Source organism: Herpailurus yagouaroundi, unplaced genomic scaffold (assembly GCF_014898765.1).
Source record: "Herpailurus yagouaroundi ecotype Mexico unplaced genomic scaffold, PumYag 142, whole genome shotgun sequence".
Lineage (NCBI taxonomy): Eukaryota > Metazoa > Chordata > Mammalia > Carnivora > Felidae > Herpailurus > Herpailurus yagouaroundi.
The window spans coordinates 57,814,049-57,840,652 of NW_024412397.1; the positions used below are offsets into that span (position 1 = coordinate 57,814,049).

Sequence of the window (26,604 nt, forward strand, 5' to 3'; positions counted from 1 at the left end):
AGCAGCATTATTTACAAAAGCCAAACTATGGAAACAGCCAAGTGTCTATTGATAGATGAATGAATAAAGAAGATATGGTGTATATATACACATTGCATATATATGTATGGAATATATATATATAATGGAATATATTTGCATATGTATTTGCATATATGTGGAATATATTTGCATATATATTACATATATATATGGAATATATATATAATGGAATATTATTATGCCATAAAAAAGAAGGAAATCTTGCTATTTGCAACAACATGGATAGATCTAGAGAGTATAATGCTAAGTGAAATAAGACAGCCAGAAGAAGACAAATACCATATAATCTCGCTTATAGGTAGAATTTCAGAAACAAAACAAATAAGCAAAGGGAATAAAAGAGAGAGACAAACCAAGAATCAGACCCTTAATTATAGAGAACGAACTGATGGTTATCAGAGGGGAGGTGGGTGGGGTATAAGAGGATGGGTGAAATAACTGAAAGAGAATAAAGAGTACACTCATCATGATGGGAAAAAAAAAAACCACTGCTTTGTGCTGGACATAGAGGAAAACAAACAAACAAAAAAGAAATATATCCTCCAAACAAAGTGAAATAAAGTTGTGCAAAAAAATTAAACCAGTTAAATTATCTGAAAAATCTTTTTTTGCCATGTGATTTTACACCTTTGGACATCTGACTTGAATAAAAAATACAGTAAGGCAAATATTATAGCTATAACTTCTATTTGGAAGTTTTACTACACTGTAAAATACTAGAACTCACCTTTGTAGTTTCATCCCATGGGCAGCTACTGGCATGGCCATAACAAATACACATTCCGCCAACAGAAATGTCTTTGATTGAATAGTAATACTAAGGAAAACAAAAGCGACAAACAAAAGTTAAGGCCTTTTCTGTTTCAGTTAAAAGAAAATGTTGGGCTCACCAACAAATAGCTCAGTTGTTATCAGTAACCTAAAAAAATAATTAGACATACATTTTAAATTATATTTCATGTACAAAGAATCCTTGTGTTCAAGTTAAGCAAATAACATTCAAATGAGTTCATCAACAAAAACCAAAGGCGTCTAAAAGAAATTCTTATACCAAGAAATTCTTATAACTGCACCTCATACCAGTCAGTCATATTCAAAACTCATACCACTGAAAACCCTAAGAAACATTGCTACGCTGAATACAGCACCATATAACTGAATATAGTACTTGACACAAAGCATAATAACTCATGACCAAGTAGGATTTTCCCCCAAAATGCCACATTAGTTCAACACACAAAAATCAGTAAATTTAAATCACCATCTTAATAGAATAAAGGAGAAAAAAATCATTTGATCGTTTCAAATAGATTCACAAAAAGCATTTTACAGAATTTAACATCGTTCATTAAAAAAACTTGGCAAGCCAGTAGAAGAGAATCTCCTCAACCTAATAAAGGGAATCCAGGAACAACCCAGAGCCTGCAGTGAAAGATTAAGTGGTTTCTTCTTACAATCTGCTCTCACCATTTCCATTCCACGTCTATGGGAGGTGCCAGCCAGTTCAATAATGCAAGAAAAAGAACTCAAAAGTGTAAAGAATGTACAGTAACACCCAACACTCATTATTTGTAGAAGATATTATTGTGTACTTAGGAAAAAAATCTAAAACAAACAAAAAAAACTACTAGAAATAATATGTGACTTTAGCAATGTCTTAATATGAAAATTAACAAAAATGGACTGTATTTCTATACACTAGTGATGAACAAATGGAAAATAAAATTCAGAAAGCCATCTATGAAGACTAACATGCAAAAATGTGTAATTCTTAAGAATAAATTGAATAATAGATGTACAAATAAACAAATAATAAAACATTGCCGAGAGGAACTACAGAAGACCTAGATAAGTGGACAGTTATAACATGTTTACGGATCAGACGATCCAAAATTGTCAAAATGTCTTCCAAAATCCTTCCCAAACTCATTTATGAAACCAGTGAAATCCCAATGAAAATCTTAGCAGGATTTCTTTTGACAATAATGAACAAACTGATTCCAAAATTTACAAGGAAACACAGTCAACCTAGGATAGCCAAAAATATTAAAAAAATAATTCACTAGGGCTATTATAGTACCTGACTTCAAGACTGACTCTAAAAAACTATGGAAAGAAAGTTTATTATTAGCCTAAAGACAGACAAATAGATCAATAAGCCAGCATGGAGTGCAGATATAGAAGTAGACAATAGTAAAGTCAAATAATTTTCAACAAGGCACCAAAACAATTTAATGGAGGAAAGTATTTTCAACAAATGGTGCTGGAATAATTGTATGTATAGACGGGGAAACAAAGAGCCTTGACCTCTACCTCACATCAAACACAGACATTCATTTGAAATGACAATAGATGTAAAAGTTAAAACTATAAAGCTACTAGACAGAACACAGGGTAATATCTTGGCAAACCCGGAATAAAAAACTATTTTTCAGAAAGGACACAGAAAGCATTAGGTATAACATTAAAAATGGTAAATTCGACTTCATCAAAATTAAAACCTCTTAAATGTCATGGGAAAGTGAACAAGCAAGCTCCAGACAGAGAAGATATTTGCAGTGCAGACATCTGACAAAGGACTGGTATACAAAATATATAAAGGTCTTTTAAAGCTCCCTAATAAGGGGACAAAATGATTCGATCAGATACTAATAAGCACCTGTTCAACATGTGTGGTCAGGGAAATCCAAATTAACATCACAAGGAACTGTCACCATATGCACATCAGAATGGCTGACGTGGTAATGGGGACAACCCACATCTGTGACAGCGTGTCGTGCGACAGAACTCTCACACGTTGCTGGTCTGCAAAATGGTACAACTTTCCAGAAGGCTTAGCAACTTCTTAATACTAAACACACAGCTACCCTGTAACTCAGTAATTCCACTCCTCATTTATCCAAGGGATTTGAAAATGCTTGTCCATACAAACCTCGTACGTTTACTGTAACTTAAAATCTGTACCTCCCCTTGAATATAAATTATAACTCAAATTTTAAAATTTCCTTTTAAGTGGAAACAACAACAACATCTTGCTGAAGACCACATGTGGAGCCAGAGCAGAATGTGAGAAACAAATACAACAACATTCGCTAAATTATGGCATTATGGGATGGGGGAGGGGGCTTGAGGACACGAGGTCAGAACCATCCCGCAGCTTAGAGGTGGCACGTTAAACAAAGCATCTATAATGATCTTCAGTGAAATAAGGAAAAAAAAACCCGCCAATTTGCGAGGAAAAGGCCAACCAAAAAGAAAAGTCTATTTCTCTTAAACAAAATAAACTTTTCACAAGGGGCAGGAGCCCTGCCATAGACTTACTCGTCTTGTAACAATAGGATCGAGGTCTTTAGGGTCTCGGTGGCTGAGGGTCATAAGATCGGCATTGAGGGTTCTGATACGCTGTAAGCGAAGGCGGATATATCGTGCAGAAGTAAACTCCAACAGCTTGGGTGAGAGATCATCAGCGCTCGGTCTGCCGTTGATTAGCGATGTATGAATCTAAATATAAAGACATCAAAATAAACAAATGTCAACTTTAACCATGCAAAAATATAGCCCTGATTGTTTACCCTGAAGATGTAATCTTTACTGATACTATCTAAAATCAAACTAACCAACTAGATTCTTGTAGAAATCCAGCATTCGTTAATTACTACCTGTGAACTACCATGCTCACAAAACATCTTCAATGAATTTCACATTATGAATTCCAGCATCTCAGCGATTGCCGGAAGACTTAACGGAACCCCTTCTCCCAGGGTGGTGAGGGTATTTTAACATGTTTCATTAGGCTATGACTTCTCTGAAACAAAGTCTAAGTGCCAGGAACAGACTGGGAGAGTGAGAGAGTGAGAGTTTTCTCTGTTAATCTCTGCTCTTGAAACGAGGCAGGCTTGCTGCCGAGTTCCTGCTGTGAAGAGTGCTCAGGGGGGGTTTCGTAGTTTTATCTCATCAAGCCAGGTGCCGCTAAAGAACGGTGTGTTTTTTATTACACTCTGACTCTAATGAAGTGTGTACAGTCTGGGTGTGGTGAGCACTGAGCAGAAATACTTTGTGAGCCATCTCTGACGCTCAACACCACCAAAGAGGGGAACTCCACAAAGAAAACTAGAAACTACATCTTTTAGAGGCATTTCAGTCCTCTCCTTAATATTTCCACAAACGTTCTTGAGCTGGTGTCACGAAAGATGCTCTGACAGTTATTGAGTTACAGCTGAGTGACCAGGGGCTCTCCTGGAAAGGACGAAATCAATACGGTGAAATGTACGGGTTACGACATCAATCATCAGCAGACACCAGTCAATACCTTAAACACAGCTGGAGAGTTAAAGATCTCTGTAACCTGAACTAAGATCTATTTTGAGTGTTCTGGTGAAACACCACATGTCACTGCGTGGGCACAGTACCTCTCCGTGCTCAAGCGGCACCAGTCTGGAATAGTAGGAGGTGCAGATCACTTCATCATCAGCCCTGTAAGTGGGTGGCCCCCGTCTTGGAGTGATATTGTAACGGGTCAAACACTCCGTGTCACTGACTGCATAGTACTGCCAGGGGCTGAACTTGGTGCCATCCAGAGAACGCTCCAAAATCCAGTTTCCGGGTCGAGGGGCATTAGCAGCTTTGATGATGACGTAGGCAACTTGAAAGACCTGAAACGAAGACACTGAAAAATCTCAAACGAGAATCAGTAGCAATTACAAAAAAACAGTTCCCTTGAAAGAACTATTAGACGATGATCACCAACGTCTCATAATGTAATTGCATAGAAGTATTGATCAGAAATATGTCTTGTGAATGGTCTCCTGGTGGCATTGCTTTTCCAAATAAACTCAAAAAGGACTCACAAATAAATTTATATTATTATAATTATTATCAACAGTATTAATAGTAAATCAGTGCTTGTGCTCTTGTTTCTAGTGTCTTTCCATCTGGATTCTGGATGATAATAGTGACATTATATTTCATAAATAGTAGCCTAAATATATTTCTTTCTTTATTTATTTTTGAGAGAGAGAGAGAGAGAGCACACACGCTCACTTGCAAACAGGAGGGGCAGAGAAAAAGAGAGAGAGAGAATCCCAAGCAGGCTTTGTGCTGTCAGCACACAGCCTGATCGGGGCTCCATCCAACAAGAGATCACGACCTGAGCCAAAATCAATAGTTGGATGCTCAACCGACTGAGCCACCAAGGCACCCCTTAAGTGTATTTCTTATAGTTATTTGGAAATAACACATCTGAATATGAGGGGGGGAAAGTCAGTCCACTAAGCGTGTGCCCATTTGAATGACGTAAATCCAAAGCACGAACAATCCTGAATGCTGACAAGACATGGAACAACAGGGAGTCCCATTAATTGCTGATGGAAATGCAAAATGGTGGCCGCTTTGGAATGCAGTTTGTCAGTTTCTTACAAAACTAAACATATTCTTACCATAGAACCCAGCAACTGCACTCCTTGGTATTTACGTAAGTGAATGGAAAACTTCCACTGGTGAATAAACAAAGGGTGATACATCTCCAGTGATAAAAAGAAATAAGCTCTCACACTACAAAAAGATATGGAGGAACCTTAAATGCATGTTGCTAAGTGGAAGAGCCAATTTGAAAAGGCTACATATGATATAATTCCAAAAATGTGGTGTTTTGGAGAAGGTAAAAATACAGAGGCAGTAAAAAGATGAGTAGTTGTCAGGGGCTAGGGGCAAGGACAGATAACTAGGAGACCAAGAGGATTTTTAGGGCAGCAAAGCTACTCTGTATGCTACTGTAATTGCAGACACATATCATTATACATGTGTTAAAATCCATAGACTGTGCAACACAAGAGTGAAACAATGTAAATTAAGGACTTAGTTAATAACCATATATCCACATCGGCCCGTCAGCTAAAATGAATGTTTTACACTAATGCAAGATGTGAATAACAGTGCAGAGGAATGAGGGGGATATGGGACCCTGTACTTTACAGTCTTTTTTCTGTAAGCATAAAAACTGCTCAGAAAGATTAAAAACTATTCATTTAAAAGGAAATAAAATTAGAAAGTGTAGAGGAGGACTAGAGGGACAAGGGGGATGTTGATGACCACTAGCCGGACGAGGAGACCGGCCAGGTAAATCTTGGGTTTGGAAGGGGCTCTTGTAGCTATGTAGCCCCAAATTCAGCACTAAAAAGGAATCATGTCTCCACCAACCAGCCTCTCTTGGAACACTGCAGTGGCAGGAAATTCATTTGCTCTGAAGATAGTTCTTTTGTTTTATGGAAATTTTCTCTGTTAGGGGATCTTTCCCTGTATTGATTCTCAAGGTGCCTCATAAATTCCATGCCCCAGAGCTTCAGAAAAGATGCTGATTCCATTTCCTGTAACTCTCCTCCAGACAGTCGAACATGCCAATCATATATCACCTCTGGAATCCAAAGTTTTCAGCGTCAACTTTCTATTTACCTGAAGATATTCATCACTTAACAAGACCTCATTGCCTTGTCGTGATGCCCGAAATACAGCCTTACTATAAAATGCAGTTCCCATGAACTGAATACAAAATTTCGAATGTTTTCTGAATTGGGGAAAACATAGGAAAAATATTATGCCTTTTGTTCTTTAGCAAGCATTCACTCTTCTGTTAGTAAACTTAGATTAGGGTTGCAAGCAACAATACAAAAAAATGCCTTTTTCCGTGTAAACTGCTATTTGCTCCAGATTTCCCGTAACCCAGATAGTTACAAGTGATTTTTGTAAACCAAAGTGAAATCTTTTTTATTTTTAAAATATATATGTAATATACGCATATAAATGTGTACACACATATAGTATTTATGTGTATATATATTTGTGCGTATGTACATATATATATGTGTATGCTTTGGGAAGGAAGTTATAATTTGCTTATTCTGAGTCTTATTGCCTCTGCGTGTTTTGTTTTTGTTTTTAGCTTCTCCATCTTAGCCCTCACCAATTCCAGGAACACAAGAGCTCCTAATGTTAACCCACCATAAGCCATATAATTTTACATTCACCTACTGACTCATTCTCTGGGAGAGACAATTCTATTTCATTATAGTAACTCTATTCACCTGCAAGAAACATCCTCCAACCAAGCTTAGTCTGCAAGTGATAGAAGTGTGTCTGATATTTTGATGACCCGTACTCATGTGCTATTTCCTTTTAAAATGCAACCACTGTTTCTAAAGCACAGTAAAAGTAAAACGATATTCTCAGGTTTCAGTAATGAGGAAAATGAGGAGCTGTGTATCTGCTATTCATGCTTGGAACGGGAACTGAACAGGCTATGTTGACAAATCTAGAACCATTTTTATCAATAAAGACCACCTTTAAACATTAAAATGATGCAAAGACTATTTTGTCCTGGTGTAAACATCTCCAGAAAACTCACCCATGAACACAACTTCATGATTTTTATTTGTGGTGATTGCAAAGAACCCTTTCCCCCAATTTTATAATTCATATATTTCATTATTTATGTAATGCTCCCCTGACTTACTATATTTTAATGTTACTGAAATACCGAACCCTTCTGAGAAGTCCCTGCCAATAAATCTTACTATCTCCTCTAGAACTAGTCCCGAAATACATCCAGAGTTTGTTATACAGCTTGGTGGCGGGCTACTTCCAGCTTCTCAGAGATCCAGCGCTCTCCCGGAGCATCCTGACAGACTTCTGCCTTCATAGGTTCCTCCTGGTTTTCTTTCTTTTTTTTTTTTTTTTAATTTAAACTTTAGTTAGTTAACATACAATACCGTATTGGTTTCAAGAGTAGAACTCAATGATTCATCACTTACATACCACACCCACCATAGCAATACCCATCACCCATCCTCCTTAATACCCATCACCCAGCCAGCCCATCCCCCACCTTCTTTCCTCCACCAACCCTTGGTTTGTTGTCTATCCTTAAGAGTCTCTTGTGGTTTGGTTCCCTCTCGTCTCTCCCCCCGCCCCCCCATCCCCATATATTCATCTGTTTTGTTTCTTAAATTCCACATATGAGTGAAATCATATGGTATTTGTCTTCTACTGGTTTTCAGAGCAATGCCCAAACTAATTGAAGGGAGAACATCTTCCTCTTTACTCATTACCTATCCAGTTGCTTTTGCAAATATTTCCATCATAGGAGTAGAACTCCATGATCATGGAACCTTGATCCTTCACCACTGGTGAATATGTTAAACTAGACTTTAAAAAATGGAGGTGCCCAGTGAGACAGTGTGATGGGGCAGCCCATTTGAGACGGATAGAAGGAAAGGAAATTCACAAAGACAGCTGAAATGAACTGTATTTACCTTCAGTTTTCCAGTTCCACATTTAAAAATGGAAAGAGCTAATAGGATGACTTCATACATCTTAAGAGCTTTATGTGTGTCATCTCATTTAATCCCAAACAACTCCTTGAATTCCCAATGATTGTTGTTCCCAGTTAATTTTTTTTTTTTCAAAAGTTTATTTATTTTTTTTGAGAGAGAGGCAGAGAGAGAAGGAAAGAGAGAGAATCCCAGGGAGGCTCCACACTGTCAGCGTGGAGCCCGACGTGGGGCTCGAACTCACAGACTGCAAGATCGTGACTTGAGCAGAAATGAAAAGTCAGATGCTCAACCAACAGAGCCACCCAGGTGCTTCCCCTTCCATTTTACATATTTAAAAACTGATGAATAGAGACGGTAAAAGACCGACTACTGAGTTGTAGGTTCCAATAAGAAATCAGGCAGATTTCAGGTAGAAATCAGGCTGACTCCAAAGTCAGCCACCACACCTCCTCCAGAGCGCTGGTCCCCGAATGATCACACATACCTAAGGTTGCTGAACTTCCTTTTTGTGATACAAAAATGAAAGATTCCTAACATTCACTTGGACAGTGCATTCATATCTAAACAAGTGCCGTGGAAGTTGTTCCAATTAACTCTGGCATTTCTGTCGTGAGAGTCCTGGATGAGCCACGGGAGGGTACGGAGAATGTGCCAGAACCAAAAATTAATGACAGCTCATGCTTAATGTAGCACTTACTGTGGCCCAGGACAACGCTAAAGGCCTTATCAGAATTATTAATGCTTCATTAGAATCATTAGCTTTTCTAATCCTACCACTAACTTCTTCTTATGAAGTACATGCCGTTATTTCCGCCACTTTACAGATGAGGAAACCGAGGCACCACAGAAAGGTTGTGTAATCTCAAGATCTCACAGGTACTCAAATGTATAGCACAGGGCTTTGAGCCCACACAGTCTGTACTCAACCACCTTGCCACACTGCCACAGCTGGCAAGGTTCCAGGATGGGGCAACTGGTGGGTCCTAGCCTAGTGTTTCCATTATTTCAATACGATGTTCTTGAATTTTCATTAAACTCTTTGCCAGCTTTCATACTGAGAGCTTAACCAAAAGAAAAGGACACCAAATGGAAGGAGAACCAGAGGGGAGAAACTTCAGGACAATCCTTCAAGGAAGGAAACGTTTAACTCTTATCTTGATCAAGACCTTGGTCTGTGAAGCTAGGCATTGCTCTCACAATCTCTCAATAAATAGTCCTCAAGGTCCCCAAATTGGAGAGAAAACAAAAAAAAAAAAAAAAAACCAACCAGCCACAAACCAAGAAAGGGACTGGGAGCTATAAATCTGCAAGAGAGGAATGCATGAAGCATTTAAACACAGTCTGTCCTCACTCAAGCTGTGTTATTGACTGAATTGTGTCCCCAAAACTCATATGCTGAAGTCCTAATCCCTAGGACTACAGAATGTGCCTATATACGCAGACAGGGTCTTTAAAGAGGTAATTAAAGTTAAATGAGGTCATATAAATGAGCCCTGATCTAATATGCCCAGTGACTTTATAAGAAGATTAGGACACAGATGCACACACACCGAAGGGGGACCATGTGGGGACACAGTAAGAAGCCATCTGCAAGCCAACAAGATAAGTCCCAGAAGAAATTAACCCTGCCAGCATTTTGACCTTGGACTTCTAGCCTGCAGAACTCTGAGTATATAAATTTCTGGCATTTGTTTGTTTGTTTGTTTTCTACTGTTTATTTATTTTTGAAGAGAGAGACAGAACATGAGCAGGGAAGGGGCAGAGAGAGAGGGAGACACAGAATCCGAAGCAGGCTCCAGGCTCCGAGCTGTCAGCACAGAGCCCAATGCGGGGCTTGAACCCACAAATCATGAGACCATGACCTGAGCTGAGGTCGGACACTTAACTGACTGAGCCGCCAGCACCCCTAAACTTCTGTTGTTTAAGCCACCACGTCTTTCGTATTTGCTACGACAGGCCTAGCAAATTCATACAAGTTCTAATTCACGAACTGTGCCTTGATAAACAGGACTTAACACATAACAGAACAAGTGAGGGATTCTATGTTAGTATATAGAATCTTAAACATTTGCCCTAATGAAATCTGTGATAGTCCTGTGTTTCTCTAGGGTTTTTTTTTTGTTCTTGCTTTTGGTTTTTTGCATGGTTGACTAAACTGCCTTTTGTCTCCACGCAAGGTTGGCTGAACACAAGCTGATGAAGCAGTTTTCACTAGACTCAGAGCCACTGCGGTCTTGCCAAACCTGCAGCTGATACAGCCATTTCAAAATCCACCTTCATCACGGTTTTCCGCCAAGTGGCCTTTGTTAATGATCACTGGAATGCACATAAACAGTGTCACATAAATAAAGTAGACATACATCAAACACCACTTTCTACAGAGGAATCCAGACAGGAATTTTCACGTGGGCCGCCATCTTAAACATATTAAATCCACCTCAGGTACAGGCATCTGAAAAATACAGAGAGCCTAATTCTCCAACATTGGAGGTTAATTTCCAACGTACATGGAGAAGTGAAGTATCTCATCTCCACAGAAAGCTCAACTTCTCTCTGCTGGGCCACGTAATCCGCAGGGACCCAGATACCGCGCAGGATCCCCTCTGGAAATTCTCCATACAAGCACTGACCTGCCTCCGCGACGGTCACTACACAGCGAATGGAGGAATGTTTTCTTTCTAATGTGATGGAAAAGAGCTTTTTGCCGACAAAAGAGTTTGGGGTTATGGGTTAAATTATTTTTTTTAAAAGTTAAGTGCATTTGATAAGTAATATTGCTCAATTATCCCTCCAAAAAGTAGTGAGTTTGTGCTTTGTAAGCTTTATTTCTTAGGACATTATTAGGATACGAAATTCAGAATGACCATTTGAATTAGTATTTACTACCCAGGAATAAAGAGGTTATTATTTACCAGAAGGCTGACTACTACCACAGATATGAACCTCTGCTGGTTTTAGAGTATCCATCACTCACGCATCTAATCAGTTGATAATCATGGGAAGTAGCAGGGGGAGTTTGGGGCTTAGGTTACTTGACGCATAGGATACGTGCGATGCACTTTTTAGGTAAACCTCTTACGGGCAATCACCTTACAATGTCATTTCTACTGTATTTTAGTTGGCTGTTTTACTGATCTCTCTTCATTTTAGGACCTGTATACAAAATTAACAGAAGGAAACAGCGTTGTGAATGAGAAGAGCATTCTGGAATAAAACTAGATTTCTTTTCCTTTAAATTTGGTGCCGTCATTAGAAATGCAAAATGAACACATCAAAATCCCAATCTGCCCTCTGCTTTCTTTTCTTTTTTGCCTTTTCTTTTCACTGGGATGGGGGGACTTGGCTACCGGTAGTGACAAATTTAAACCAAGTAGGTTTCCTTCCTTAACTTTAAGATGCGTGGCTCAGAAAAACGAGGGATGGCCCACTTTTGAACCAAGCCCAGATGCTTCAAGTAGACACCAAGGAAAAGCCAAAATAATAAAGATGGTCACCAACCAACGGAGGGCACCGAGATATGAGCCTGTCTAAAAAGGAAACGGTAACTTATAACCAGCAATCGGAGGACGGGGAAGCGATACTCAAAACATCTGTCAGAAGCAGTTCTGTGTTTCATCAACTAGAAAAGCTACTTTAAAAAGGACAGTCAGTAAGCTGTCCCATGTCACAGTTTCCATTTAAGGACGACTAGCAAGTATTTCAAAGGAAAAGTGTCATACTACTTGAAGAAGTCAAAACTGGAAAGTAAGATGTTAGTTTTCATTCCCTGTGTCAGTGCATTCCTCCACATAATTGTTCTCAGTGCTCAATGTTGCCAAGTGTTCTGGAACGCTTTTGCTAAATTTTGGGGAAGATTAGTCGGAACTACCTCAAAAGCACAACGAGGCATGTCACCCAATGCCCTGCGTGGAGATCTTCACCCTTTTTCCCACTCTGTGTCCTGTGACGGTCCGGCACCCCTACAATGAGACCAACCCGCTTGTGAGATGCACGTACTGGTCACTCTCAGACCTAAGAAATACAAAAGGCACCTTTCCTATCCCCTGACTCCTACCCTCCACCAGTTTTTCACCTATGAATCTCATAGCCTTCAAAATTACATTAGGTTTTTCCCCAAAATGCAGCCTCCCGTTGATTTATGTTGGAGCAGAAGTGGCAATAAACAATTTCCCTTTCTTCCCCTACTCACTGCGAAGTAGGCTCAGAAATCTGTCACAGAGACTGAAGAAAGAAGTCAGCAATATTCCAGAAAAAGGGAAAAAATGGAGGTTGCAGCTTCAATGGGTAGCTGTAGTGGTCTGTGCGGCTCTGCGTCACAGGCGGAGTGGACATGTGCACACCCGCCCCGTGACCTTGCCCTGCGGGTCAGGAACCTGTGTCCTATGAATAACCTGCCCAACAAGAGAAGAATAGGGATGTGGCCCTACCTGGGTCAGCTCTTCAGCCAGCTAGACAAACACCTGCTCCTCTCCAGGGGAGGAGGAGGGAGAGGCAGAGAAGCAGAGATGTCATTCTCAGAGATGCTCCCCATAGGGACACATGAGGACGGGAGCAAGGAGTGCTCCCTAACAACGTTTCGCTGGAGCTTCATTCAATAAACACTGACTGAGTGTCTGCTTTGTGACGGGGACTGTATGGGGCAGGTGCAACCAGTACAGCGGGGAAGGGGAGGACATGGTTAGTGTGGCTGGATGCGCTGATGGACAAGACAGAGGTTGGCCAAGTCCCCAGGAAGACAGAAGGTGTTGAAGGTGTCTGGCTGTGGCAGGGGAGGCCAGCCTAAACTGGAGAAGATGGGGTGGTCCGGGAAGTCTTCTCTGAAAAGAGGGGAGGCCTGAGGAGGAGATGTCGAGGTAAAGCAAGAGAAGGTGCAGAGGGACAAGAAGTGAAGACCCTGCGGGGCCAGAGCACAGAGTGGTGTAGAAATGGCAGGAGGCCAGGCCAGCTTGGGTGTAGACAGAAGGGGGGAGACAGGGAAGGACACCATGTTCAAACTTTTAGACCATTAGAGGACCTTGAACCAGGGGGCTGCGGAGTCAGCAGGGGTGAAAAGATAATGGAACTGGATGTTGGTGCTGGGAAATCGGGAGAGATGGTGACACTGATGTAGTGAAGGCCAAGACCAAAAAGAGAAAAGGTCAAGTGGGTCTTAAGGAGTTTTCTTTTTCTTTCTTTTTTTTTAATGTTTATTTATTTTTGAGAGACAGAGACATGGCACGAGTGGGAGAGGGGCAGAGAGAGACACACACACAGAATCGGAAGCAGGCTCCAGGCTCTGAGCTGTCAGCACAGAGCCCGACGCGGGGCTTGAACTCACAAGCTGTGACATCATGATCTGAGCCGAAGTTGGACACTCAGCCGACTGAGCCACCCAGGTGCCCCTCTTTTTTTTTTTTTTTTTTTAAGTTTATTTATTTTGAGAAAGAGAGAGCATGAGCGAGGGAGGGGCAGAGAAAGAGTTAGAAAGAATCCCAAGATGGCTCCATGCTGTCTTCACAGAGCTGGATGCAGGGCTAGAACTCACAAACTGAGATCATGACCTGAGCTGAGGCCAAGAGTCGGATACTTAACAGGTCTGTCCCACATGGCCCCACAACCCACACTTTCCCCTTCTTTCCTCAGTCTCAGAAACTTCTGGCTACAGACATTTGGAAATCAACTTCTTTCCACTTCATCTGCTAGAACTCCCAATGGCCTATGGTGCCCTAGCCGTTCTCGCAATGGTTTGCGTGCTTCCTATCCCTTCTCATCACTAATCATGAGAAAACAGTGTCATCACACCCTATGAAAGTAAAAGGGGCTCCTAATCATTAAGCCTCCCAAATCCAACTGGCGATACCATCCAGAAAAGCTGTGTAAATCTGCACTTGACTGACTCCACTAAACATTAACCTATTAGTTACACATTTACAACTCCTAGAAACAATAATTATGTGTTTCTTTCCTTTGGTCACGAGATCTAGCTGAATCGTTTATAGTTTTAGCACTAGAGAAATTAGAAAGCATTTTATTTTTTGTTTTTGCAAGATTTCATTCTTTGGTCTATGTCCTATATAAAGATTGTCATTTTTCTTTAGATACATCTAACTTCACTGAGCATCTATCACTTGTCAGGCATCAAATGGATGGTTATCACATTTAAATGATCACACTTAAAGCTTTTTTTTAAAAAAAATATCTAAATAAGTGTCTCATGCAGGATGGCTTTTGTTTACTTAAGAAAAATGTGGTGAAAATGTAAAATGGTGCAGCCATTATGGAAGACAGTATGGAAGACAGTCCTCAAAAAATTAATCATAGAATTACCATATGACCAAGCAATTCCACTTCTGAAAGCAGGGACTCAAAGAGATACCAATATACCAATGTCTATAGTGGCACTACTCACAATACCCAAGAGATGGAAATAACCCAAATATCCATCAATGGATAAATGGGTCAACAAACCTTGGGATGTCCCTATTCAGCCTTAAAAAGGAATGAAATTCTAATACATAACACAACATGGGTGAATGTTGAGGACATTATGCTAAGTGAAATAAACCAGATGCAAAGGATAAATCCTGCATGATTCCACTCATATGGGTCACCTAAAAGTCAAATTCATAGAGACTGGATTATTCACCTAGAGGTAAATAGTGGTGATGGTTTCACAACAGTGTGAATGTACTTAATGCCACTGAATGGCACGCTTAAAAAAAAAAATGGTTACGATGGCAAATTTTATGTATATTTTACCACAAGAAAAAAAAAGGATAGGAAAATAGGGAGAGAAAAGTAAATGGCATGAAGATTCAACTTTTCCTGGAAGATGGAGGTTTCTAAATTGCATGTGAGTAGAACACATTATTTCCAGTCAGGGAACTCTGGAGAAGCCCATGAAGCCACGTGGAGGTCAAGCAAACAGCTCAGAAGGGACATTGGGAATCTCATCTTTCCCATGACCTTGTTTCTGTCATGATGGTACTTCACAAAATACAAAATCCAAGCCCCAAACCACTCTGGTTGGAGAAGGGAAGGAGGCCCTGGCGATGCCTTGACTGAAGACCCACAGTTCAGACAGACTGATTTCCTCCCTGGAGCTACTTCCTGAACCACGAGCTGACTTCTGGGAAGCCCTGTTTCCTGCCTGGCCCGTAGGTAAATCTGGTATAAAGCAATAAATAACCCCGAATAGTGGCCACCTCAGTGGAGGCCTACTGCCTGGTTACGTTACTGGCTTTCTTGTGCTTCTACTGTATGAAGAACAAAGGTAAATATCCTCTGATAACAGGCCATAAAACACTACAGAAAAAAGAAAATTTTAAATTATAAGACGGATGACAATTTTCAGTCACCCTCTACATATGAGGCGGAAAGTTCTTAGAAATTTGTGAATATGTACTACATCAGTCACTTGATTTACTTTTAAAAACTATGATTATGAGTCCAAATTTGATCAAAAACTATTATAGAGGGGGGTATATGGGAACTCTTATACTTTTCACTCAATTTTCCTATAAATCGAAAACTTCCCTGCAAAATAAAGTCTATTACTTTGTCAAAAACAAACTATTTACACATGACTATCGTAGTTATCACTCTAAGAAAGCTTAAACCACCCCAGTTGGCTAATGGGTGGTTTTTAGACTTCACCAAATTTCTCAGGATATCCGGTGTGGACAGCTGTGACTCCCCAGCTAATAATCTGCAGGTTTTAATTTGATCACACAGCTTTTCCAGACTTCATTTCCGTACCTTATGGCGCATAAAGGGCAGGCCAGAGGGAGCCAGTGCCCTCCAAGTATCTGGATACAAATCTCAAAAGGATCCCAGGCCTCAGGAAGTGCACTGGCATAAACAGGCTGCTGTCCGGGTCACCAGGGATTTTCTACCTTTATCGCTCTGGCAACTTTGTCTGTCATCTCACCAAGAATAATGCTCACAGAGCAAGACTTCCAGATTCACTCTCCCCCAGGTAACACATTTTAATTTCTTACCATCTAGAGAATTATAAAACTAGATTTGATGTTTTCCACAAGTCAGGCTTAAAATGATAAATCCAAAGCGTGTTCTCTTGTCCCACTGCATTATTCACAACGAAGAACGCGAATACGAATCGATACGTTCTTTACTTGTTCCGCATTGTAAGTGTAGTGTGAAATAATGCATAGGAAAACACTTTATAAGATGCTCACAATGGCTGGAAGGTACCACTATCAGAGTTTTAGTTACTTTTCTCAAGTGCCATAGTGATTCTTCTGACAAGTGGTACCTCCCCAAACAATATTTAGAGTTAATTCAACTTTTTGCTGTTTGGTTACAATAGGAGTTGAAAATTCTGTCCTGCCTCTTGCATGGATGTTCAAATATCTAAGAGTGTCACTACCATGTTACAAGCAATTTGATGGCTCCTGTAGAGATGAATAATCATGACATATTTTATACCTGTGAAGGTAATAGACAAGGACAAATAAACATTGTTTAAGCATCTGAATTCAGCCCAGTGCCCCCAAATATATGTCCAATACAGTGACATAAATCAATAAGTATATGTTACATCTGAATAAATGCATGAACAAATAATAACAAATAAACAAGCAAATAGTAGATGCTCTGCTATTCGATTGGCAGAGAACAAAAATCGAAGGGAAATGTTAATCTCTGAGCTGCTGAGGGGTTGTGAGACACACACACTCACTGTCAGAGAGCATATAAAATAACAAATATTTCTGAAAAACTAAGGCAGTGAAGATCACATTTGAGGGGCGCCTGGGTGGCTCAGTTGGTTAATATCCGACTTCGGCTCAGGTCATGATCTCACGTTGATGAGTTCGGCTCACTTCAGGTGAGCTCGAGCCCTGCTTTGGACGAGCCCTGCTGACCTCTCTCTCCCTCTCTCTCTCTGCCCCTCACTCACTTGCATCCTCTCTCTCTCTCTCTCTCTCTCTCTCTCTCTCTCAAAAAAAGAAAAAAGATCACATTTGAAAGATGTTTAAGCTCTTTGATCCAATAATCCCATTTCTCGGAATCTACACTAAAATATAATCAGACCTTCAGTCATAAAAATATCCAAACATTTGTTGCAGCATGACTTTATAAAATTGGAAATGCCTTATATGTCCAAAAATGGGAACAGGTTGAATAAATTATCATGTACCCAGATGGTGACCTATTATTCTGTCATTAAATATTGTTACAGGAATTTCGAAGATGGCCATGAAGAAGAAGTTGGTACTGCCTGGCCCTCCCGGAGTAAACAACTAGAAAACTGGATAAAGTATACAAAAGAGTGGTTCTGAAAAATTAGGGAGGCCTGAGTGGCTCAGTCAGTTAAGCACCCAACTTTGTCTCAGGTCATGATCTCACGATTTGTGAGTTCGAGCCCCACATCGGGCTCTGTGCTGACAGCATAGAGTCTGGAGCCTGCTTTGGATTCTGGGTATCCCTCTCTCTCTGACCCTTCCCCACTCATGCTCTGTCTCTCTCTGTCTCAAAAACAAACATTAAAAGGTTTTTATTTTATTTATTTTTTTTTCAACATTTATTTTTTGGGACAGAGAGAGACAGAGCATGAATGGGGGAGGGGCGGAGAGAGAGGGAGACACAGAATCGGAAACAGGCTCCAGGCTCCGAGCCATCACCCCAGAGCCTGACGCGGGGCTCGAACTCACGGACCGCGAGATCGTGACCTGGCTGAAGTCAGACGCTTAACCGACTGTGCCACCCAGGCGCCCCTAAAAGGTTTTTAAAGAATTGGACAGCAGGAAGCACAGGACAGTGATTCTGGCGAGACGAGGTTATTGCCTGGAGACACTTTCTGGACAGTGGTTTGTCAATGTCTTACAGTCAAATACTGACATATCCTCTGGCTATGCAATTCCAATCCTAGACAAATAAAAACATAGGTCCAGAAAAAGATGTGTATGAGAATGTTCGTGGCAGCTTTATTGACAGTAGTCAAAAACTAAAGCAACTAGTACATAAATAAGTTCTTCGGGGGCGCCTGGGTGGCGCAGTCGGTTAAGCGTCCGACTTCAGCCAGGTCACGATCTCCCGGTCCGTGAGTTCGAGCCCCGCGTCAGGCTCTGGGCTGATGGCTCAGAGCCTGGAGCCTGTTTCCGATTCTGTGTCTTCCTCTCTCTCTGCCCCTCCCCTGTTCATGCTCTGTCTCTCTCTGTCCCAAAAATAAATAAACGTTGAAAAAAAAAATTAAAAAATAAATAAATAAATAAATAAGTTCTTCGATCTAAGGCATAATACAGTGATTATAGTCCACAATACTTTATAATAAACTTCAAAGTCACTAAGAGACTACAGCTTAATTGTTCTCAACACGAAAAAGACATGATAGTTACATGACACGATAGAAGTGTTGGCTAACGCTGCTGTAGTAATCATACTGTGATAAGAAATACATCAAACCAAGTTGTGCATCTCAGACTTTTACAGTGTTGTCAATTACATCTCAATAAAAAATAAATAAAATAAAACAGGCGTTGACAAAAAAAACTGGAATAACCCAAACAACACAACAAGAGGATGGATAAAACAAATGTTGGCATATTCACGAAGTAAAATACTACCCAGAAATTAAAGAACAAGCCACCAATACCAGCACCTGTGGCTGCGTCTCACAGCACGCTAAAAGAAGCCAGACAAAATGACACACGGTTTAATTCCATTCGTGTATTATATAACTGGAAAAGCTAATCTAAAGTGAGAAACTTGGGGCTCCTGGGTGGCTCAGTCGGTTAAGCGTCCGACTTCAGCTCAGGTCACGATCTCGCGGTCCGCAAGTTCGAGCCCCGTGTCGGGCTCTGGGCTGATGGTTCAGAGCCTGGAGCCTGCTTCCAATTCTGTGTCTCCCTCTCTCTCTGCCCCTCCCCCGTTCATGCTCTGTCTCTCTCTGTCTCAAAAATAAATAAGCGTTAAAAAAAAATTTTTTTTTTAAATAAATAAATAAAGTGAGAAACTTCCAGAGGAGTTGGTGGTGGGAGGGGGAGGGGCTGGTAGAGCACAGATGGGAAGGCACAGGAGGAGGTGGTGGGGCCGTGGAAATGGTCTGTATTTCGATAAGGCTGTGGCTTACACATGTGTCTGTAGGTGTCAAAACTCATCCAACTATACCCTTACGACGGGTGCATTTCAGTGTGTAAACTGTATCTCAATCAACAGGAAAAATGAAAGAAGACATTTATTACAGGACTGAATGTACTATTTTAGCTCCATAAACATGCCTTTCCCTAGCTGCTCTCCTGTGTACCCTTCCTCATTCCCTGCTCCCTTCCTTCACTCCCTTCATTTGGGTTGTCTCCCTGATTCCCTAAGCTTCCCTTCCTTATGTTCGGCAAGCACCCTCAACCCCTATTCCACAGGACCAAAGAGGTCTGCTTACTTGCCCATTTCCCCCACGACCAGAGGCCCTGAAGGCCAGACTCGGCCTTAAGTAACAATCAAAGCAGCAGTGATAACAACCAATATATAAGGAAGCCACTGTTTGTTGCGTACCTTCTCTGTGCTAAGGGTTTTCCCCAAATGCCATCACTGTCTTGTTCATCAAGGAATCCTGAGGCCCTAGCACCCAATAGGCAGAGATCATGAATTATTAAATATATACCGTGTTCTCACCTAGGATGGAATAGATCAAAAGGTAATTCCTAAGGCATCTGGGGGGTTCAGTCGGTCAAGTGTCCGACTTAGGCTCAGGTCATGATCTTACGATTTGTGAGTTCAGGCCCCGCGTCAGGCTCTCTGTGCTGACAGCTGAGAGCCTGGAGCCTGCTTTGGATTCTGTGTCTCCCCCTCTCTCTACCCCTCACCTGATCACACTCTGTCTCTCTCTCAGAAACAAATAAACATTAAAAAAAAAATCTAAAAAAAAAAGGTAACTCCTGGTAATTAATATCACAAGTGATTTTTTAGAAACTTTTTGCCTTGTATTTTTTTATATTTAAAAAATTTCCACTTCTATATCAAAATAAAGGATGCTTCTGCACAGAGAAAAGGTCAACTGAAGACATTGAAAACACAAGAGCTATTTTGAGGTATAGCTGAGGTATTCATGAGCTCCTTTGTTTTTTTCTAGTTGTCCCAGCTTTATTTTTAAGGATAAAGACGCTGCAGTTTGAGTAGATCACTAAGTAAAGAGAAAGAAATAAAAACCCAGCAAACGCTAGAATGGATTCCAACGGCACCATATTTTTCAAAGAAGTATTTCTTCAGAAATTAAAACTTATATTTATAACAGGAAGAAATAATGATTTCAGAACAGACCTCTCTCTTTCCATACATATACAAAAAACTGTATTTTGAAGTCAAAATAATTGGGGACAAGAAAAGTACATTGAGACAGGGTCTCAAAACCTGCACTGATTTCCCAGAATCTTCACCAAGGCCCAGTCTAAGAAGCCCTGTTGAGTAAGACATACTGTATTAGTGAGGCCAAATCCTCTGACTTTCAAAACAAAATAAGGGGCGGGGGATGCTAAACGAAATGTGCTAAATGGCAATATGCTTATGCTTGACTGTTCAGCAAACTATTGATAATACATAAATGATAAAGCTCAAAAATAAATCTTGTCGGGGCACCTGGGTGGCTCAGCTGCTTAAGTGTCTCACTCTTGCTTTTGGCTCGGGTCATGATCTCACACATCCCGAGATCGAGCCCCGTGTCCGGCTCTGTGCTGACAGTGAGGCGCCTGCTTGAGATTCTCTCTCCCCTTCGTCCTCTGCCCCGCCCCCACTCATGTTTGCTCGCTCGGCCTCCCTCTCGCAAAATAAACAAACATCAAAAAAAGAAATCTTGTCAAGAAACAGAAGTCTGTACAGTCAGAAGTCTGTACAGTCCTTGAAGCCTCGTCTCAGTTAATTTCACTTATTCAGCACACCTTCCAGGAACACTGAACAATTCAAGGTATAGTATTTGTGTCCCCATTTGATCCTATAGCTCTTTAGGACACCAAAAGATAAAGGCTTGGCACCTAAGACGAGCTGTGGGAGGCTGGCAGAAGAAGCCCCTCAGAGACAGGCGTTGTCAGAAGTATGAGGCAGTCACAGTTTTACAACAGGCCTCCAACTGTTTCCCCCTCCCCCGCTGACAGGCGGGGGTGGTTCCATGTCTCCTCTACTTGAATCTCCCATGACTGCAATGACTGGGTGGCCCATAGCGCCCAGGGAGGTGCTGCCACGTGACTCTGGAGGCCAGGTCTACGTGGGGACACGACTTCTGGAACTTTCTCTGGAACATTTGTGCTGGAGCCCCGAACTGCCATGTAGGCATTCTGCCTTAAGGCTGCCATGCTATGAGGACGCCCACACCAGCCCACATGGAGAGACCACACAGAGAGGTCTTGAGACCACATGAAGCCCCAGCTGCCCCGGCACCCCCTTCTCAGCTGCCCCAGTACCCTCTTCCCAACTGCCCAGACAACCTCTTCCTAACTGCCTCAGCACCTCCTCCCCAGCTGCCCCACCTCCAACCCCCATGCCTGCAACCTTACCCATACACCCACTCAATCAAGCCCTTCCTGAAATACTCACCCATAGAAACTGGGATAAATATAATGAATGCTGCTGTTTGAAGGCATAAAGGTTTGCTGTGATTTCTTACACACTAGATACACAATAGATAACTGGAGAAGTTGTGTATGAAACAATAAAATGAGATAATAAAAATACGAAAACAAAAGAAAGACCTATCTACGAGAGTAGCAGTTTCACAGAGAACAGGAAGAAAAAGATAAAAATGCCTGAAGGACAAGGATTTTGTGTGGCTTACTTCAGACCACAATGAAGAGCTTAAGATTTCTTCCAATCTATTCTTTTTGCCAAACAAATTCAAGAAAAACTTAACATGTGAAATTGGTTGAGTATAAAGTAACAGAAAATTGAAACAGAATGAATCATTCTGAATCAATGCAAGTATACAGTTAACAATAATTCCTACCACAGTTTCCAGGAAGGGTCTTTGCATGACCTCTTTTAATGAACAGCCAAGACTCCCCTGCAATGAGAAATTCCAACTTACATGCAATTCTTGTTCTAAAAATCTTTCAAGATTTTCCCTCTGAAGACTGTGAAATCTGCCTGTTCTTTTCTTATTTACCCTGTGAGTGTGCTTAGCAAACACCTTCTACTTGGATATGACACAATAATAAACCTCAATCTAGTTCTGGTCAATTTTTCAGAAATTTTAGGGAAAAAACAACAGACATCCAAATTAATGAGGTTTTATAAAACCCGGCAAACAAGCAGCTATTGTTTAAAGATTCGTATAAAACAAAGGCCCTTCTGTGATTATGTTCCCACAACAAAGTGCCACTTCCTAATTAAACCTACACAGAAAATAAAAAGCACTGCTTCAAAAGGCAGTTTTATTTTCAGTGCTATAGGAAACATTTCCTTTTTTTACGAAACATATTTTATCTTCTAAACGAACGTTACAAATTTTGACTCACAAATCTGACCACCTCCCAGTGACACTTTTTTCCCAGGTTTTAAAAATTTTCGAGGGAGAGTACAACACATTGGTTCATTTTCCTGCTTCTTGGCCAAAAAACACATGGCCGCTAGCACCCAAATCTACCAGTGACCGTAGGGAAAGGACCCCCTGAGTGGCAACATGAAGAAAGAGAAACAAGGGAAGGGTTTAGGAAGACCTTGAACTATCCCAAATCAGGAGGAAATTCTATGAGATACAGCCAGTCTCCCCGTAACAGGAAAACAGTGATAGGAGACCAGGAACAAATGAGGTGAGACAGTAGCAGAGTGTGGAAGGAACCAGAAGTCCCGATTTCCAATCCCAGCTTCAGCACATACAGCCACTTAACCCTGGGTGAGCCAGTGAACCGCTCTGTGCTGCAATGTGCTTACCTCCAAAGAGACCATCTGTATTCCAGGACTTTTGGGGAGAGCAGATAAAATAATATGGATGAGGAAAAGAATGCTTTGTAGTCTATAACCTATACTTATGTTAGTATGTACACAAATATAGATTCCTATATATATTCATTGTATATAAGTACACAATACATAGATTATATGTATACAATATATACATGTATAGATTTAATATGCCATATATAGATTCTATACCTACTGTATATAATTCTATATTATATATTTTTATAAGTTCTATATGATTCTAAATTCTATATGTTATCTATATGTTATAAGGCTTCCAGTCAACAGCAGGTCAGTAGTTGACTTATACATGAATTTTCAACTGCACAGGTGGTCAGAACCCGTAACCCCCACACTGTCCAAGGGTCAACTGTGTAAGTCCTACACATACATATCATATATATATGTGTATATATATATATATATATATATATAATACATATATGTTCATATGCAAGGTATATGTATAGATTCCTATACACATACAGGCAATAAATATTCCTTTTTAATGGGATCATAAAAATAAAACTAAACACAAACTTGCAGTATGAACCTTGAAACTGATTTGTATTCACTGTATTACTTCATTGGCATACATATGAGATCAAACTCTTTTTTTTTTACCCAGTTATTACCCATAACAGAAAATAACTAAAATGTCAGGCACGGGGATTCTTATGCAAGTGATGGGTAAACCATGTAGAAGAATATTAATGTACTTTCAAAAATTATTAATAATGAGTTTTAGCTATGTTGGGAAATGCTACAAAGTTAATAAAACATCAGGACACAAACATATATGTCAAAAGTTTCAGCTGAAGGGATCGTATTGCCCATTGATGAAGACAGAGCCCAGGCTCCTGAACCCCAGTGAGTTCTACTCTTGAGCAAGTTACCTGAACTCCCTAAGTCTCAGTTTTGTCATTTGTCAAAAGGAGATCATAATAAGACCAAACTCATAGTGTGAGTATGAGGATTTGATGATGTAACACCCATAATAAATCTGTTATACATGATAGCATTATTGCAGCATTATTAAATACACAGAAATCCATGCAAAAGCCTAAAAGCAATATGCTGATGTTACTTTGGTTGCTTTGGAGTGAAGGGATTATAAGGTTTTCTGCCTCTTTGCACTTACCTGAACCTTCTAATTTTTCTACCATGAGGCCATGTACTTTTCTAACTAGGAAAAAAAAATCGTTTTTGAGTTATGAATGTATTTCTCAACATCTGCATAATCGCATCCTTCAGCCTTCTGCTACTAGCTAACTCCAACCAGATTATATCAAGTTCTTGGTTAACCTTTTTTCAGTGATATCTAAAGATCTTTGGGACTTCAAAGTCACTTGTGGACTACAAATATGGCAGAAGGAAAGGAAGCTCACATTTATTTAGTGTGTGGAGTTTGTCAGGTGCTTGACTAGGAACAACATTTCATCCTCAATGCTGTGACCTTCTACTTTGTAAATTATGAAAGCATAGTGCCCAATTACACTTTACACATCTCCATGGCACCACACAATCAAGAAGTAACAATAAATACATACATAAATAAAGGCACTGCCTCCCTTTTCCTCCACCACTGTCCTTCTTAAAGTCACGGTACCAAGGTATCACCCTGTATGTCTCTAAGCCAAGATCTAAGGACACACCCAGTCTGTCAATGTATCAAAAGGCACTCCATGGTTTGCCCATGAAAATTCCAAATTTTGCATTTTTATTCCAAAGCTGATCTAAAAACTTACTATAAGCATATTCAGGATCTGGCCAACCACGGTGAAACTACTGTTCCAGGGTTCAAGGCTGTGTCTCTGTGTTTACATGGTTGCCATGGCACAAGTGATGACCTACTGAGAAGACAGTCTCTGTGCTGGTTGCAAAGCAACCGCAAATCCACCTTTCTATACTCTGCTTTGGGGGGCTTTGAGTGGAGGCAATAGTAGGAGGCCAGAAGACTGGAAGGCAGCCTCCCCCATGCCTGTATGCCAATAACCCAGTCGCCTCCCCTGGTTCCCCTTCAGCCATTAGCATCCCCGAGTTCCCTTGGTACTCTCTTCCCCAGTCCTCCAACACTGTTTAACCTGTTCCTCGTGCTAGATACATCCCTGTAAATAACTGGTGTGGTTTCTGATTTCCTGATTGGATGGACCCAGCTGATACAAAACAGCATGTATTTCACAGTATACCAACTTTCAAAAGTTGTGGTAAAATATACATAACGTAAAAAATGACCATTGTAGCCATTTTAAGTGTGAGGTCCATTGGCACGAAGTACATTCACATTGTTGTGCAGCCATCCCCGCCATCCACCTTGAGAACTTTTTCAGCTTCCCAAACTGAAAGTCTGCACCCATGAAACACTGACTCCTCAGTCTCTCCTCCCCTCAGCTCTGGCAGACATCATTCTACTTTCTCTCTCTCTCTAGAGAGAACCACTCTGGTGATGCATAGAAGTAGAGTCATGCAGGGTGCCTGGGTGGCTCAGTCGGTTGAGTGTCCGACTTCGGTTCAGGTCATGATCTCGCGGTTTGTGAGTTCGAGCCCCGCATCGGGGTCCGTGCTGACAGCTCAGAGCCTGGAGCCTGCATCCAATTCTGTGTCTTCCTCTCTCTCTGCCCCTCCCCCGCTCATACTCTTTCTCTCTCTCTCTTCTCTCAAAAAGACAAAAAAAAAAAAGAAGGAGAATCATGCAGTATTTGTCCTTCTGTGTTTGGTTTATTTCACTTAGCATGTTTTCAAGATTCATCCATGTTGCTGCATGTATCGGAATTTGCTTTCTTTTAGCTCACCAAACTCCACACCCGAAAAACAAATAACCCAGTGAAGAAATGGGCAGGAAACATGAATAGACACTTCTCTAAAGAAGACATCCGGATGGCCAACAGGCACATGAAAAGATGCTCAACGTCGCTCCTCATCAGGGAAATACAAATCAAAACCACACTCAGATATCACCTCATGCCAGTCAGAGTGGCCAAAATGAACAAATCAGGAGACTATAGATGCTGGAGAGGATGTGGAGAAACGGGAACCCTCTTGCACTGTTGGTGGGAATGCAAGTTGGTGCAGCCACTCTGGAAAACAGTGTGGAGGTTCCTCAAAAAATTAAAAATAGACCTACCCTATGACCCAGCAATAACACTGCTAGGAATTTACCCAAGGGATGCAGGAATACTGATGCAGAGGGGCACTTGTACCCCAATGTTTATAGCAGCACTCTCAACAATAGCCAAATTATGGAAAGAACATAAATGTCCATCAACTGATGAATGGATAAAGAAATTGTGATTTATATACACAATGGAGTACTACGTGGCAATGAGAAAGAATGAAATATGGCCCTTTGTAGCAA

General features: G+C 40.8%; 1 protein-coding gene across 1 annotated transcript in view; it reads right to left on the reverse strand.

Moving 5' to 3' along the window:
• The window catches only part of LAMA1 (laminin subunit alpha 1), a 168,353-nt gene that overhangs the window by 104,951 nt on the left and 36,798 nt on the right, over window positions 1-26,604 (reverse strand). Inside the window, exons 4-6 of the mRNA XM_040479369.1 lie at window positions 4,452-4,694; window positions 3,364-3,543; window positions 770-859 (exon numbers count right to left, since the gene is read on the reverse strand). Coding sequence (XP_040335303.1) covers window positions 770-859; window positions 3,364-3,543; window positions 4,452-4,694 — 513 coding nt within the window. The remainder of the gene's footprint in view (window positions 1-769; window positions 860-3,363; window positions 3,544-4,451; window positions 4,695-26,604) is intronic.